Here is a 14,788-nt window from a genome sequence, read left to right as displayed (position 1 = left end):
CCAAAGGTCTGGTTCATGATCATAGTTTAGGTATTATACCCAATAGCACGTCCATTCTCACTAGACCGGCGATTGCAACCTAATCTCCGCGCGGGGCAGAACTACCCCACGCCCAAATTTTGGAATCCAAACCTTGAGCTGGATCGCATCGACGCAGCGCAGTGATATCCCTACTGAATCCTCGCGTTCAGTTTTCGATTCGCTCAAATACAGGATGCCGGACCGCCAATACAACCTCACCGTCCTGATCTCAGGCAACGGGTCAAACCTCCAAGCCCTCATCGACGCATGCGCATCCGGCGCTCTGCCCAACACGCGCATAACCCACGTTATATCCAAGTACTTCCGCCTCGACTTCAGGCTTATTGTACAATTAAACTAACAATTCATACCAGCCGCATAAAAGCATACGGTCTCGAACGCGCCGCCAAAGCCTCAATCCCAACAACCTACCACAACCTCAAGTCCTACAAAGACAAGCATCCCAACACGCTCGACACCGCCCGCCAAGAATACGATGCGGAACTAGCGAAAATCATCCTCGAAGGCCAACACCCCCGTCCCGATCTCATCGTCTGCGCAGGCTGGATGCACATCGTCACCCCGTCCTTCCTCTCGCCCATCGCGGCCGCCGGCATCAAGATAATAAACCTACACCCGGCTCTACCGGGCGAGTTTGCGGGTGCGCATGCGATTGATCGCGCGTGGAAGGCGGGTCAAGAGGAAGGGCTCAAGCGGACGGGCGTTATGATACATGAGGTTATTGCCGAGGTGGATGCTGGGGATGCGATTGTTACGCAGGAGGTGGAGTTGAGGGAAGGAGAGAGTCTAGATGCGTTGGAGGAGAGGATTCATGCGGTTGAGCATGGGTTGATTGTTGAGGGGGCGAGGAGGGTGCTTGAGGGGTTGGGTAAGAAGTGAGGTGGGAGGAAAGGGACGGTGGGTAGGGGGGAGGCGAGATGGCATGATATGATACCCGAAATGAAAGATGTAAATACATTTTTTTATGTTTTTGGCACGTCTCGTGGCGACTGGCGGGTGAGTGGTTTGCCAACATAAATTGAAACATCGTCGTGATGCTTCACTAACGCGACGGGGGACATGATTCAAATACAGCAAAGAGCCACTGTCTTTCCAATGGTATTGCAAGAACTCTATTGTTATCTTAAGTAGTAAAATACAAATGTTGAGAGAGCTCATTAGCCCTTGACCAACCTCAAGACAGAAGTAGCAAAGAACGGATTTATTGACAAAGAAACAGATGTTTGGTATAGTATAATTGGATTCGAGACAGTCCGGTCTCCTCCAAACTCGAAATTGCTATGCTGTCTTCTTCAACTTCCTCTATGCCCCTCGCACACAGCAAGATGAAGCCTCTCCATCCCCTAACATGATACAATGCGCAAGACAAATAACCGACAACATGTAGCAGCGATTGTCAGCGACCTTGCTGCATGCTGACCATAATGCCTATACGTATGAGCCTCGCCACCAAAGTACGTCTCAGACGAAGTCAGACCATACCTCGTACTTACATGCTTCTTTCTTCCTCTCTTAGTTTGGCGACGTGGACGACCGATATAGGCTGGATGAGGTACGACGACGAAGGTTGGTGATGTGTATCGTGACTTTAGAAGGGGTGGTGATGGGTGATGCAATGAACAGTAGGGCGAAAGTGAGTTTGATGGTCAGTATCAGAGCGGTATAGTGGAGCGCACGGGAGAGAAAGCAGATGTGGTATTCGTCCGTAGAGATAACGTCCATTCTACAGATTCAGATCGTATGAAATAACCGACGATGTATAATTGAACGTTCCAAAGTAGGTTTCGTGTCGTACTGTTCGATCGCGAGAAGTACGCTTGACACGATATGCACGCCGTGAGACCTTGTCGTGGTATACCACTGCATACGTATCGAGATGCTACGGTGTGCACGTCAAGGTCTAATCATCCTTCTTAAGGTAGTTGACCAAATCAACCATTTCGGCCTGCGACATGGCTGAGCTCATAGCTTTGTATGCTTCGTATAAGATCCAGAGTGGAAAGACGACCCACAGACCGTTAAAGAAAGCGAGGTAAAGCCAGCTGATGCGTGTTAGTCAGAGCCCAGTTCTGCTCGACGTAGACCGTATGGGAAAACCTGAATGAACGGAAGAAAGATAATACAGCCGGCTTGTTGAGGCGTACTGGTGGCGTGGTTCGTGCGGATATCGCGTTGTGGTCGAGAGATGAGAAGTGGGTCCGCGGGAGCGGCGCATCCGTCCGACAGCGCATATGCAGGACCAGCACATCACCTCCGTACGCCAGGAACGAAACATGAACGCGTGTGAAAGCCCATACTTTGTGTGCAGAGTCGAGGAAGGGTTACACAAGGAAAATGAAGTGGACGTTCGCAGCCATGTAGCGGACCAGACATGCGAGCCAGGCCTCATCCAACTGTCGAAGAAAACATAGTCAGGTAGACTGAGAAACGCAACATGAATCTGAAACATCACTTACAGGTACATCCAGTTGCTGGTGTCGAGATTGGGGCTTCCGGTCAGCCACTCAGGCGCGAAAGTCATCCAGCCTAATGTAGCGGTGAACCACGTGTCAGCCACATACTCGCAACAACGCAGTGTTGTTTCGTCTCAACAATCCTCGGGCCGGGCCCACATCTCGCCTCACCAATTATGATGGCTTCCACAATTTGCACATGCTCTGTATCCACAGGAACGTGGTAATGAAAGTGTTGTGACTCACCTCCGTATATCTCCCCTGTGGCCAGGACTATCATCCAAAACCACTTCCTCAACGCACCCTTCTTCTCGTCTTTGGTGAGGAGATAGCATATCCAGCATGCCAAAGGCCCAGCCACGAACACAGTCAGAATCTCGAGAGCCACGACCGTTAGATCCGTACCACCCCATCGTTTATCCGCCTTCGCATACTCCTGCCACAGTCGACTGAATGGACCCGTCCCATAGTTCGCCCCGTACAGAAGATCCTGCCTGCCCAGCCAATACACATCCGGAGGAGTAAAGAGAGTGATATGAGGGTGGTTGCGTGATGCAGCGGAAAAAGAGGTGGGCAACGAATATGTGACGAAGAAGCAGTTGTAAAGAAAGGAGCCTTCAAAGACGAAGTGGATCAGAGCATCGAAGAGATGCCAGATGAAAAGTACGCGTGTTTTGAGGACGGTAGTCTTGGGTAGGACTTTTATCGATGCACCGTAAGCGCCACCGAGGAGAGCGAGTACAGCCAAGAGCGATATCACCGTCGTCGCGTCGATTTCGGGACCGGAGCGCGGGACAGGCGGAGGTACAACGGGAGGCGGCGGAGGCACCTTCTTGCTACCGAAGAAAGACATTGTGCCACGTAAAAGGCGAAGGACACGGGACCACGAAGTGGCTCGGTTAGGGCACAACTTAGTTGTGTCGTGGATGAATACGCGCTCGGCTGCAGTTGTGGAAGATAATTCGGGATTCCAGGAACGCTAGCGAGCTTAGACCATGGTCACATGGCTGGGGAAGTCACGATCCAGAACCAATAGCTTCACAATTTCGCGGTACGGACCATGCTCACGGGGTACATCAAGGTGGATACATCGTGAAATCGCGGTAAGTGCTTTATGCCATGTTTTTGCATTTACTGGTATATAGGCTGGCTGGCCCACAGCTTCCGACAACCTCCAACCCGCGACTTCCCAAGAAAAAAAAAACGATCAGATTCCCAAGCGCCGCATACGGACGGATACTACAACGCACAAGTGATGATACAGTCGACACAATTTAGACAACGACGTTTTCGCATTCTCTGCCTCCCCTACCGCCTATATACGAGGATCGGATCAACGAGTCCTAATGATACTGGAAAAAGCGCTCCAAAATGCAAAACAAACACAAGCTTTTGCGAACCCACAGATCAGGAGCGACCGTCAACAAACGCCGAAACCAGAGTGGGGACGCTCATAGAGCATTACAACCAATCTATGGTATGAGAAAGGATGAGGAAAGGATAAAGATGTCCGAGGAACTCCATAGTGAGACCCAATGTGCGCCGGTATAAAAGACATGCAAGAGAGCCGACAGGAAGATGCTGCAAAGGAGCCGTCCGGATTATGCTGAATACGACGATCGTCTCTAACAAGAGATCGTGAGGAACGCCAATCGCTGGCCCACAACAACGTTTCGTACCGTAGTGAAGAAGATTCGTGAGCGCTCAGTAACCGGCGGACCAGGAACGTCCGCTCCACTCGTCCGATCAATCAGGTCGTAAGCGTGATTCGTGTCCAAAGAGATTCGTTACGCGGAAAAGCAAAAGCCCCGCGAGTTCAGGTAGCGTAATGGCACCTTAAACGCAAGCCTGAGGAGTTTGGCTGCGCTCGTTGAAGGCACCACTTGGCATGCCGTAGCCATACTGATACTGGGGGGTGTATTGATCCTCGGGTGAGTATCCGGTAAGGGGACCGGGCGAGGTTTGATGAGAGATGAAGGGTGATGATCTTCGAGAAGGGACAAGGTCGTTCGCACCATCGACCATAAGCGGCATGGCAGGCGAGGGAGGACTACTTGTTGCCGAAGACTGATTACTTCCAGTAGTTTGGTTGAGCACGTAATCCAGAGCTCCGTCTCCATGGGCGGTCTTCGTAGAAGGCGTTGTGACATTCGGAGAAGTTTTGCCAGTGGGAGTGCCAAACTGGATGCGAGTCAGTTTCCGTCTAGGCCATGCTACCAGGGTGCTGAGGTGGAGGTTGAGAACGTACAAAGCAGAATTTCTGGATCAACTCGTTGTACTCGGCAGACTGAAGATCGGGCTTCTCCAGTGTCAAAGAGTCAGGTCGAGTACCGGGAACCGGAGCAGTAGTGGCAGGCGCCTGGATGGTAGGAGCCGGGCGGTCGAAGTAACCATTGTTCATCTTGCCCTGGGTGTTCACCTTGAGTCCGCTGCGATCACCGAGCGCCGTTTGGGCGGTGGAAAGAGCAGCCGTCAATGAGGCACCGAAGTCGTAGCGAGATGCGAAAGCCTGGGCAACTTGCGGCCGGGTGGAGGCCTGCGCGGTGTGCAGGCTGACACGCTTGCTCCTGGGCTTGAGCTTGATGGAGGAGTTTGGGGATTCGGCAATGATGGCACGACCACTGCCAAACTGGAACCTGATCTCATTGTCGTGGCCAAAATCGTCGTCGAAGGAGGCAGCAGGCATAGACCGTGGGCGAGGTGCCAAAGGTGAATGACGGCTGCGAGGCACAGCGCCTAGACTGGCAGTCGGGCGCTTGCTCTCGCGCTGCTTGACCTTCTTGGAGAAGTCGACCTGGTAGTTCATTGAGTTGTTGTTGTCCCAGTACTCCTGGCCGTTAACCTGGTACCGAACGCACAGCAGCAGAGTCTTGGACTCGAGGTTTGCCTGATCAGCCAACTTGATGTTGAAGTTGAACCGGTCGTAGCCATCCTCCTTTTGCTTCTTGCGAACATCCTGGTTGAACTCTGCAACCACTTCAGACGTTGTCTTCCAGTAGTCGAGTGTGAATCGGGCCACAACGAACTTGTGGAAAGACAGGTTAGCCACGGCGATGTTGCCTACCAGGGTTTGGTGGTCAGACGCCAGGAAGATTCGCTCCACGCGAACAGGTGCTGTTTGCCTCTCGTGTGTCTCTTGCGAAGGGAAGTTCATCAGCTTGATGTCCCACTCCGGTGTCTTGGACCGCGAGTCCTCTCCAAAGGGGTACTCGCTCTCACTGTCGTAGGTCTCGACAGGCGAAGAGCCAGCGCTGACAGCGATGGGACGATCGACCTGAAGGAAGTGCCTGACTTGTTCTATGTCCTCGTTGAAGTGGACGGCTTTAGAGTAGGTGGGAGTACCAGGCATGCTTGAGGGGCGACGACGGGACGGGGGGCGAAGGGCAGGCTTGACCAGCTCGCCAGACTTCTTGCGAAGTAGCGGCGGTTTTATCCGCAGCTCCTCGTCCTCGGCATCGCTGCCATCTGATGAGCTGACGATTGTGTCTGTGTTGATGGGGTGGATCATGTGCTGGGACAGCATGATCTCACTGGAGGATCGCGAGTGGGCAATCTTGCGTGCTTCCGCGGACAGCGTGCGCGCCAGGGTGACGGGAGGCTGCGGCCGTTGCTGCTTTACATTCTCGGTTATCTCGCGAGTGGGCGAAGGTATCCGCTTTTGGTCGATGTGTTGCAGTGCCTGTTGGAGTTCGCGGAGGTCGCCGATGTTGCGGCCACGGTCTTCATCGTCCGAGGAATCAGGAGGAGTCGTGATCGCACCTGAGGGAATCAGAAGATCGTTCACAGGAGGAGGAGACGGGCGGAGGCTACCGTTAGCTGAAGGGCCCTGGCGGCTGGCGTCAGACCTGATGTCTACGCTTCCGTTTCCTTGTTGGCCATTGGCAGCGGTGTTGTCGTCCGTTACCGTTGACGGCGAGCGGCGGGACTTGGCCAGGTATGAGGTGGATGAGACGGAGCGGGGCAGCGACGGCCGTTGCGATGTTGCTGGCGAGCGGGGAGGCTGGTCGACATAGGAGTGGTTCCGGCTCAAGGTGGGACTGTTAGTCTTTGATGAGGCCGGCGACCGCTGGGAGGGAGGTGTGTAAGGCATTCGGTCGGCTCCGTGGGGTTGAGGCGGCGGGTCGAACGGGTGGTGGTGGAGGGCCGTTCACAGTGTCGGGAGCATTAAAAGAATTATATAGCGGGCAGTCTGCACCGGAGGCGTCAGCGAGTGTACGGCCACGAGGAGGAGCGACGATCTCGTGAGGCACCGGGTGATGGGGGCCACGAGAGGCTGTCGAGTGGGCCAACTTACAGATATAGGTGAAAGAACGGCTTGCAAAGCTCGCTCTGGGCGGAAGCGGGTAGGGAAGGGTGCGACGCGGGCGTTGACAGCTAGCAAAAGCTGCAATGACGTCGAATTGGCAGAGATGCTCGATCTGGGGAGGCTCTCGAGAAGTGCGAGGCTTTCGAAGGACCGAAAGGACGCAGTATGATGCGAGGCCGGGGCTTCCGTATAAGCAGCAGCGGCGCTCGTACGATGCAGCGCTGGGGAAGGGACCGTGGGCGAGGCGGCGGTGGAGTGAGGAGACGGTAGGGCCGTGTGTCAAACCAAGAAGCACCTGTTGGCTGCAGCAGTCCTATTAAAAGGGTCTCGTAGCTGCGATGGGCCCGGAAGTGCTGAGGAGGAGGGATGGAGAAGAGTGTTGAGGGCGGTAGCGCTGAAGACGTGCAGGGCCGCGACTATTGGGGAATCGTTGAACCAGGATGCAAGCGAAATCGAGGCCTGGCGCTCGGACGCCCGCAGGGATGCGACAGGGAGCTGCACCACCAATGCACAGGTGGGTCAAGGCCTTTTAGCTCCACCCCAACAGACCGGGGCACCACCAAGGATTTTCACACGCAGCCAAGCGGCAGCAACCGGTTCTGACTACTGCGGCGAGAGGCCAACGGGAGCGGAGGCCAGCGCTGAAAGCTGCTGAGGGGCGAAGACACGCCGTTGCTGCGTGGCCGACGGCGGCGAGGCGAACGAGGTACTTGGGGCTACAAGCTGCCACCCATAGCTACACTATCGCGGTGGCGCTGGGCGGGATTAGCTGATGCCTTCTCTGCGTTATCTCCCGACCGACACCAAGCGAACACGGCCTTGCCTGGCACGGCCACAGGTCGAAACGGTGGACCAGCAGCCGGCTCTATTGCACACTGTCTGTCGCAGCTATATCGCACACAGCCGCTGTTCGCTCGGAGACGCACGCCGCGCGCTGTCTGCTATCCATCCAGCTCAACAGACATGGCCTGACACCAACAAGACCGAGCAAGCAGCCGTGGGGGGCGCGTCGTATCCAGCGCCTGCCAAATCTACCCCCATCACTCGATCTGAGGCCAGACGACGTCGGCTCGGATGGTTCGCAATTTGCCAGCCGTTGCCAGGCAGTTGCTGGTCTCAGAAGCAAGCAAGCAACGCTCAAGCCACGCGAACAGGGCCCTCAGCGACGTGCTCGGGCACGTGCCATGTTCAAGCGAGGCCGGGCTGATGTCATTGCTATCGCAACGAACCCATGGACTGTTTGCGTGCGAACGGCCGTGTTTCCCACCCCATCTACACGTCGCAACATGGCGATGCTCCAAACTGCGGCGCGTGAAGTTGTGCGGTACCTGAGCGATCGGAGCGATAAGGGTACGGCTTTGCAATCCGCCCGCCCTCCCATGAAAATTTCCCCTCCGCGATGCTCAACTCAGCGAGATCGCCGGTGCCGCTTGCCGTTTGAGAAAGGGCGGTCGGGCCAATGCCAATCACATTTCGTAGGAGAAGGGGAAGCCTAGTGGCCATCCCGGTCGCAGTTCTCTGGCCCCTGCGGCGAGTGGCTGCTCGCGGCGACCTCTCACGACATCTTCGCAGTTATTGTTGTGATTACTGCTTCGCCGTCTGACCGTGCTCTGCTGCAGCCCGCGGGACTACTGTACCCCAAGTTCGTCAACGTGAGAATGGCGGGGCCTGCGCGCACGTCTTGCACTTGTCGCGCGACAAACTGAAACCACGTCGCTGCGGTGTCGCTGACAGATCGGTCCAGCATGGCCGCCATTTCGAAACGCATTCCATTGGCCATGGAGAACACCGGCTTCACAGCTTCCCCGCATTATCACCACCAGCCCAGACGAGCCTCGTATGCAGCTAAGCCATTCGCAAAAGCATGTACGTGTCGTGGATGAGCTGATCTCCTGGAGCATTGTTCCGCGCAAAGGGTTCCCTGATCTGGCGCGCCTACGCGTCGCCGTTGGACCTCTACTGCGCTCGTGGGCTGAGTACAGGCGGCCTCGTCTCAAACCCGGCGCTGCAGTCCAGTGGCTGAGCGCCTAATTTGTTTTTGCAGCCCTCAGATGAGCAGACCCATTGAGCCTCGCCCCACGGCCTCTCTTACAATTTGAACCACGGTTCTTATCTTGCTGGAGATTGCTGTCTATTGAAAGCTAACACTGGCTAAACCTTGGCTGCAAATGGACGTGGGCAAGGCGGAACACGGATCGCGGCACAATCACGCACATGTGTAGTACTAAATCAGGCTTTCGCCAGGCGCTTTGTCGGAGATCAGGATTTCGATGCTGCTCGCGAGCTTATTTCGATAATTTCCATCCTGCCCAGCTTGAAACGTTGCTTTCGGGAGGTCGCGACGTCGCGAAGCTGGCCAGACCGAGGCCCACTGGGCACGCTAGCCCCCATGCCCACTGGTCGCCTGCAGTGACCCGCATGGAGTCATGTCAGAATGTGGCAGAATGCAGTCATCGCTGCCACTCAAAGCCCGCGGAGGAGCCGCCTTCTGTCACCGCCTGACAGGGCCCCCGCCATGTTATCATCGATTTCCTCCAGTTTGTCGATCTCCGCACGCTCATCGAGCGGGGCTTGGACCAGTTCCGCCTCGAACTAACCCGCTTTCCGCTGCCCTCCGCGACACAGCAATCGCGACAATGCGACGGAGCTTGAGCAGCGCATGGCTGAGCACGGCTGTGCCTGTATCATGTCAAGCAAGTATCAAGGTATTAAACGCGAGCGGCCCAGCAAAGGATACGCGGCTCGTTGCTGTCGCTTTCGTCTCGCCCGTCAAGATGATGTCTAGCCTGCCCCGCGCAGCATCGGATGGATGCAGTCCCGCAAGCCGCACACTGGTCTACCAACTCCTGGAAAATGCACTGTCACCGTCACGCTGACCCAGGCGGGTCCCAAGTTTGGCCGGTTTCGCTGGCATGTCAAGCGAGACGTCAATCTATCGCAGGACCACCTTGATGGGATCTTAACCGTGGTACGCGACAGATGTCCACAAAGAACCCGAGTGGAATTCCCCGATACTTTACTACGTACTCGATAGAGGAGCTTCTATCGCGAAGATCCACTAGCAAACGCTCTGTGCGAAAACGGGGCTGCCTGCGTTGGGCGCGTAACGCCAGACTGCGATGTTGCCAACTTTCATCACCGCTACCCAAAGCCGGATACAGTGATGCGATTGAGTTCCAGTGCCCACTTGTCAATGTGTCACTCACGACGGCAGCCATTCAGGAGTAATGCCACGTACCACCTGGCATGTCACGGACTGCAAAGACTAACAATTGCATCCCCACTCAGACGGCATTTTGCTCCCACTTCTAACTCATAAGCAAGATCACGATGCGTGACGTCAACATCGACCCTCCGATGACTCTCGTGAAGCGAAAAATTGTGCTTCCCACTCCTTCCGCGTACTGCGCGCAGGATCACCCTGCCTTTCGATACAGCCTAGAACCCCGATGCTTGTCAGCGCTTGTTCTTGCAAGACCTTCACCGCTACTTCTCCCTCTATTTTCATCAATTCGTCTTTTACATCCACTCAAAATCCGCTCATTACTGGGTATTGTTCCAGATACGGACATAACCATAGTCTGATGACTTGAAGTCGAGCCAGGGAGAGAGCCGTCGCATCCGTGCAGTGGGAAGTGGGAGACGTCTCCCCGTCCGTGCCCCACCCCACGATCTCTTAACTCACGGGCCGAAAGACAAAGCTGTCCTCCGACAAAACTGCCAGCAAAGGCCCGATGATGATCGTGATCGTCAACTTTGTTCGTACTTCGCAGGGACTCCATACCAATGCTGATGCCGAGTCAAGCTGGCGTAGCAGATCGAGAGATGGAGGGCATGATCGCATTCAACAGTTTGACAAGTGAGAAATTCGCCGATGACTGTGGTGCTAGCCTCAGGTCCTAGTGCGCTGTCAACTGCCTTGTGCTAGAGCTGCGAACGTCGTGCACGTGGCCGGAGGATACCTAGGCACCTGAACGATTATGGTAGTGGGAGCTATGTCTTGTATCGAACATCACCACAGAATTGTCGCATCTTGAACACGCTGTATCTGCAGAGCAAGCGTCTCGATCGGTCGCGTTGCCATTTTAAAGATCCAGGATCCGAAGACGCAGGGCAAAAAGGCGACATCATTTGTGCAGGACGTACCGTAGTCTCCCACTCTCATACTACAGGCTTGAAGATCTTAAGCATGCTCACATCATCGTTCCACTAATAGTACAACAACATCAGATTATATCATCTGAAGTTCGGTACGATGACCTTGAGAGTCCGCCAATGGATAAGTCGGCTTAGGCATACATTCCGACGTCCGGGTGGCTTATGCTGTGCAACCATGTCTATCTGGGAGGTGCGTTTGCGAGCAGATAAAGTAGGCCGCAACGCATTGCGCGACACCTCTGCGATGGAACCAACTCCACCAGAGCTTCAGATCATAAGGCAAACCTTAGACGCATGTTGAAACGATACCCAAGTGGTCCTACCCAAGCATGAACTGTCCTAATTAGGGCGTCCGAGATGATGCGAAAACTTGAAAACGGACTCGCCGGTGTCCTCATCTTTCGATAACGGTTATCTCGGCATCGTTACATTACGCGAAGCATGTAAGATTGTTCTAGCCGTCCTCATCTGACATTGCACAGATTATTCTATCAGTGCAGCCTCTAGCTCTGTATTCACACCCCCGACAAGATGCGCCACCACCTGTCTCCGAGCTCACCTGACACGTTCCTGTACGCGACCTCATCTCCACCGCCCCTTCTCCTCACCTGCCGTACGCAGACATGTGATTGCTGATAACGCTTTCAAGGCCAACCCCATAGGCGTAGGGCAGTTTCGCCCGTTGCCTGTCACCTCTTGCATGAACACAACGCGCCTAGATGTTACACCTGCATGATCTATGCATGCCTTCCCCTCACTCCCAACAAAAGCACTCCGCCCCAGTCGGCTGTCCTCCATACAATCGAGGCATGTGTGTACTATACAGCGGGTTGCCTCATCTGACCAAAACTACACAAACAGCGTAATGGCTGAGAAAGAGGCGCTTCTATGGGGCTATCTCTTCTGTCTCATGTATTGTGTGAGGGTGTGAGGATGGTCGGCGATAGGCCGAACGGTAGAGCGTAATGCGGGGTCGCACTTTCTGTATTCGACCTCTGTGGTGCTAGATAACGCAGCAATGCGGCTTGTGGGTACATTTTGGGACCGACATGACGAGTGAGCTGCCCTGACCGTTCTAGCGAAGGTCGTCGAGTGCTGTGAGCATCTTTGCCCAACTCCCGCGAACATGCAATCTAGAGTGTGCAGGCGCAATCATCATGTGTACATGTAGTCGGTCAGCCACAGTACTGTTTGATCCGGAAGGCAAGTCACATGTCTATCATGATATAAACGATTCTAGACGCTGTCGCATCGGCAAGCCCTGTCAATACAGGCTGCTCGGCATTTTAGAGCACTTTTTGTGACCCAGTTCGTGCCACACCACTGGATACGAGCGGCCTGCGAACTGTGGCGAATGCAGCGGGAAGGATTCGCTCAACGAACAAGGAATGCGTAGGCGCTTACGACTTATCTGAGCGTGGCGTGAGGCATGCAATGTGTGATATCATCCTTGGAAATCTTCGCAACTTCAGAAGCAGTCCAAGACTGAATGGGACGATATAGTGTTGTAACCTTTGCCATACCAGCCGTACAGCTGTGTGGAGAACAAAGTTCAATGCTGCGCCGTAGCGATCAGCAAAGTTGGCTGTGGCTGACGACATCCTTGTCAGTCTCCAAGCGAGCATGAGGGGCAGAGTTTTTGAGTCAAGAGATGACGGAGCTAGAGCATAAGAATACTAGCGCGCAAGGCTGCGATATTCTTAGCATCTCGCATGAATCCTTTTTCCATCCAATTCGCATCATCAAAACCTACGATGATACACTGCAACCACATGCTGCAGTTCTCTCAGTATTATCAATCACCTCCGACGTCGGAAGAAGAGCGAAAGCTGACACATCAGATCTGTACGATATCAGTCGAATGAGAATCTCACCGTTGTTGAGCCGCAACGGTGTGCTTGTGGCTTGCCCTATCATCGTCGCATCCTTGTCTTGGCTACGACATCTTCGGTGCGGCAAATTCCCAACAGACACACCACTGCGCTTATCTACCCACCACCGTTGTCACATCTATGAGCATACGCACCACGTTGGCCACCATCCGGTCAGAACGAGCGTCTAGCAGCAGATTAACGTTAGTCAGTAGCATGGGCGGCTGTAGGTAATCTAGGCAGGGTCCACGGAGCCTCCCTTTACCCTGTCGCCTTGAAAGCAGGGTCTAGGTGTTTTATGGAGTATACTCCGGATCTTGTGGCGTTCTGAATGGGGTCGAGGTAGGCGCGATATGGTGTGTTGAGAGATTGCGTGCTACGCGATGCTAGATGGCGGATGAGCTTATTCTGCGGACCGTTGGGATGCTACTGTAGGAGCTCATGTGGGGAGAGGAGGGTTGGGATCGATTCTCCGTGGAGCAAAGGTTGGAGGATGGTGTGAACGGTGGGCGTCACATGCAGCTCTGGCGAGAATCTGTGCGCCTGGGGCAAGAGATGCGGAGATTGTCGATTGCGGGGAGCGAGCGGTGAAGGATCCACGGTACACAGCGATGGCTCCGACCGTTTGACGGTGACTATGGGCGTTGATCGTCAAGAGCACGGAGTAAGATGTTTGCGGATCCTCAATTGATGGGCGATAAACAGCGACCTCGACCGTATTCCAAGCCAGTCTCGCGTTCTCCGCGGTCCGAAAACATCTCGAAAGTCCGAAGGCCGCCATCATACATCCGTACCACGGTTCCTCGTGTATTACAGCATTACTGACCCTGCGGCTCAACTCTATCCGAAAAAATCAAGGGTCCAATCTCCGTCCTTGGAACCCCAGGGTCCGATCAACGCCTAGGCTTTGACATATGCAAACTTCTCACCCACTCGACCTCCCGCATACTCAAATACCCGAGACGACGACATGTGAAGTCCATCGGACGTTTCCGGCCATGACATCAAACCCTTGATCGTTGGCCCACTACACGCACTACCGTATGACTTACTCCATTCTCCACCGTGGCTCTCCACACGACAACTGCGTTGAGCACAGGACATTCAGTTGACAGTTGGGCTCTGCACTCCAGTCTCCACATTTGTAGCGAGAGAGCCGACGAAACTCATTTTCCTGCGTGGGTGAGCGAGCCCCGCATTGGGCCGTGGACTAGGTCTTTAGCACAATTGCTGCAAACTCGAACTGTTGAGAGTGGGTCTTCCATCCCATCACGTCCACCCCTTACTTACCCTATCCCACCATCTCTCTTCTCCTACAAGCCACGCGTTGAGTGTCCCATATTTCCTGATCCGACTTTTCGCTTGTGCACCAATAGATGGCGGATGTGTAGCGCGACGCAGTGAAGCCGCCTCGCTCAGCCCCGCGGAAAATCACATTGACCCCCCGGCTATAGTTATGGCCTATGATTCATTCAGTTCGACGTCGGACGCAAAATAGGTGGGCGCTGTGGAGACGATGGATGGGGAGTCACTCGGCGGAAGCTAAGGCTACGTGAGGAAGGCTTCCGATGCTTGCGGGACGGAGATGATAGTTGTAGAGGCGCGATGGGCGCGATGCAACGGGTGGATATTGGTCGGGAGGTTTCACGGTGGTGAAGATCGTGTCGCAACTGTTGAATACAGTATACTAGCGATGAGTAACAGTGGGACATGGGAGAGGAGCAATTTGCACGTTGGGATCGTAGAGGACTGTAGAGGTAAGCGGAACATGTTGCATCTGGATGGTACGTATTTCTGTATCGGGAGAGTATCACTTCTAAGCGCACTACCTTGCCAAAGCTTCTCCTCCAGCGTGTAAGGTCTTCCCGCCTCGTCCTACGCAAATTCATTCTCCTTCCTCAACAAAGAGACCGTAGGCAGTGTCACGTTCGCAGTTGGTATGACTGGTAGAGTGAAGT

At 54.5% G+C, this 14,788-nt stretch overlaps 3 protein-coding genes across 3 annotated transcripts; 1 reads left to right on the top strand and 2 right to left on the bottom strand.

Moving 5' to 3' along the window:
• Positions 1 to 214: 214 nt before the first annotated feature.
• J4E87_002805 (uncharacterized protein) lies at positions 215 to 921 on the top strand (the record flags this gene model as incomplete). Its single annotated transcript, XM_049374439.1, has 2 exons — positions 215 to 339; positions 396 to 921. 2 exons carry the CDS (start codon positions 215 to 217, stop codon positions 919 to 921), a joined length of 651 nt encoding a protein of 216 aa, XP_049235430.1.
• Positions 922 to 1,942: 1,021 nt separating this feature from the next.
• On the bottom strand, positions 1,943 to 3,348 carry J4E87_002804 (uncharacterized protein; the record flags this gene model as incomplete). Its single annotated transcript, XM_049374438.1, has 3 exons — positions 1,943 to 2,084; positions 2,499 to 2,568; positions 2,742 to 3,348. 3 exons carry the CDS (start codon positions 3,346 to 3,348, stop codon positions 1,943 to 1,945), a joined length of 819 nt encoding a protein of 272 aa, XP_049235429.1.
• Positions 3,349 to 4,331: 983 nt separating this feature from the next.
• J4E87_002803 (uncharacterized protein) lies at positions 4,332 to 6,585 on the bottom strand (the record flags this gene model as incomplete). Its single annotated transcript, XM_049374437.1, has 2 exons — positions 4,332 to 4,676; positions 4,744 to 6,585. The coding sequence occupies 2 exons, from the start codon at positions 6,583 to 6,585 to the stop codon at positions 4,332 to 4,334; spliced, it is 2,187 nt and encodes a 728-aa protein (XP_049235428.1).
• Positions 6,586 to 14,788: the final 8,203 nt, after the last annotated feature.

The sequence above is a fragment of the Alternaria ethzedia genome, assembly GCF_023757985.1.
Source record: "Alternaria ethzedia strain BMP 0044 chromosome Unknown scaffold_5, whole genome shotgun sequence".
Classification (NCBI taxonomy): Eukaryota; Fungi; Ascomycota; class Dothideomycetes; order Pleosporales; family Pleosporaceae; genus Alternaria; species Alternaria ethzedia.
The sequence above is the reverse complement of the archived record's forward strand: the minus strand, read 5'-3'. Positions and strand labels throughout refer to the sequence as shown.